Raw genomic sequence first — 1,630 nt, 5'->3', positions numbered from 1 at the left:
ATATATCTCTATATATGTAAAATATATAATATATATTAAAATTTTTAACATTTTTGAAAAAATTTTACATAGGCGACTGATTTCCTATTTATTAGGGCTGGTATATTACTGATATATTACTAAAGCATTGGACGCGCATGCGTCTGAAACCCGGCCCATTTAATACATTGCCGTGATGTATATCTGTATATGCGCATACATCAGCACACTATTTTAACCTGTTTAACAATATTAAAAACCACCAAATACTTATTTTCATAATTCAGTTATTATAAATTTCAGTTATTATAAATTATTCTAATTTGTAAGAAATTGAATAAAATTGCATCTTTTATACATGTTTATTAATATTCAATTGTCTTTCCAATATCTTTACATTTTTATTTGAACTCTTTCTCTTCCAAAAGAAACAAAATTTTTTGTTATGAGATCACATCACTTTTATAAGATTATACGTTTAGACGATAATATTATACATATGAACAATGATGTAAAACAGCTGCATTCCTTTGGGTATATTCATGACGCATGCGCAGAACTACAATTTCGAGGTCCATTTCACAGTTTGTCCTAAGGAGTTAGCAGTCTAATATGTAATATAGAAGTCTGTAGTTTAGTTGGTTGGTTAGGTTGTAGGAACAACCACCATTTTGGACTACTATCCTCGGGAATGAAATATCTTAGAGGCTCCGCACAATAAAAGGAACAGAGAACAGAGAACAGAGAATAAGGAGCTCCGCACAATAAAAGTAACAGGGAATAGAGAACAGAGAATAAAAATTTCAACCTACCAGAAACTGCAATGTGTGTTCACAATATATGATTTCTAATAAGTTGAATTTTTATTCTCTGTTCCTTCTGTTGTGTGGAGCACTAAGAATTTCAACCTATCAGAAATCATGAATTGTGGAATATACAGTTTTTGATAGGTTGAAATTCTTATTCTTTGTTCTCTATTTCCTTTATATTCTTTGGTCTGTTTTCTGTTCCTGCACTATTCTATTGTCCCACTATTCTATTGTACAACTCTCTTTCTCGCTTTAAACAAATATCAAACATAAATTTATCTCACTGTAAGTTCCAAAAGTGTACACTAGTTCAACTACAAACCTCTTACACCATGATTTTGACCGCACTTTTCAAAGCCTAGTTCGGCCTCCTATTCTCTATACTTCATGGTTTCGGAATTGTTTAGAATGCGAACGATTTGAAACGATTCGGATCAATAGCTACTGGCCATATTGTCTCCGTTCAATACGGGAGGCAGGAGCCACTAACCAATAAAAAGAAGAAGGATCAATAGCTACGTAAGTTACATTGTACTACATTGATTGCATTCAACAACAGTTTTGCAACCGTCTTGTGATTGTCTGCTGAGATAGGATTATTCTTCTAGATAAAAAAGTTTATAATCCAATCAGTGTGAAGAAACGTCCCACAGTTGCAAAGTAAACGTTCTGCTGAAACTATTGTATTACGTTCCTAATTACTGTAATCACGGAATGTCAGTGATAATGACAGCCAAGCTTCAAGACGATATGAATAGTATACCTCTGGCAGATGATGATCCGCAAGGTGAGAGCGTAAAAACGTAAAGTCTCTGATTTCGCAATTCCTCTTGACATCGCTA

The 1,630-nt window shown here is 33.3% G+C and overlaps 1 protein-coding gene across 1 annotated transcript in view; it reads left to right on the top strand.

Annotated features, from left to right (window-relative positions):
* Positions 1-1,502: 1,502 nt before the first annotated feature.
* Positions 1,503-1,630, top strand: part of LOC105623211 (short coiled-coil protein B) — a 2,099-nt gene continuing 1,971 nt past the window's right edge. The window contains exon 1 of the mRNA XM_012204610.1: positions 1,503-1,575. Coding sequence (XP_012060000.1) covers positions 1,503-1,575 — 73 coding nt within the window. The remainder of the gene's footprint in view (positions 1,576-1,630) is intronic.

Source organism: Atta cephalotes, assembly GCF_000143395.1.
Source record: "Atta cephalotes unplaced genomic scaffold scaffold00054, whole genome shotgun sequence".
Taxonomy (NCBI): Eukaryota; Metazoa; Arthropoda; class Insecta; order Hymenoptera; family Formicidae; genus Atta; species Atta cephalotes.
This window is presented reverse-complemented; position numbering and strand designations above follow the sequence as displayed.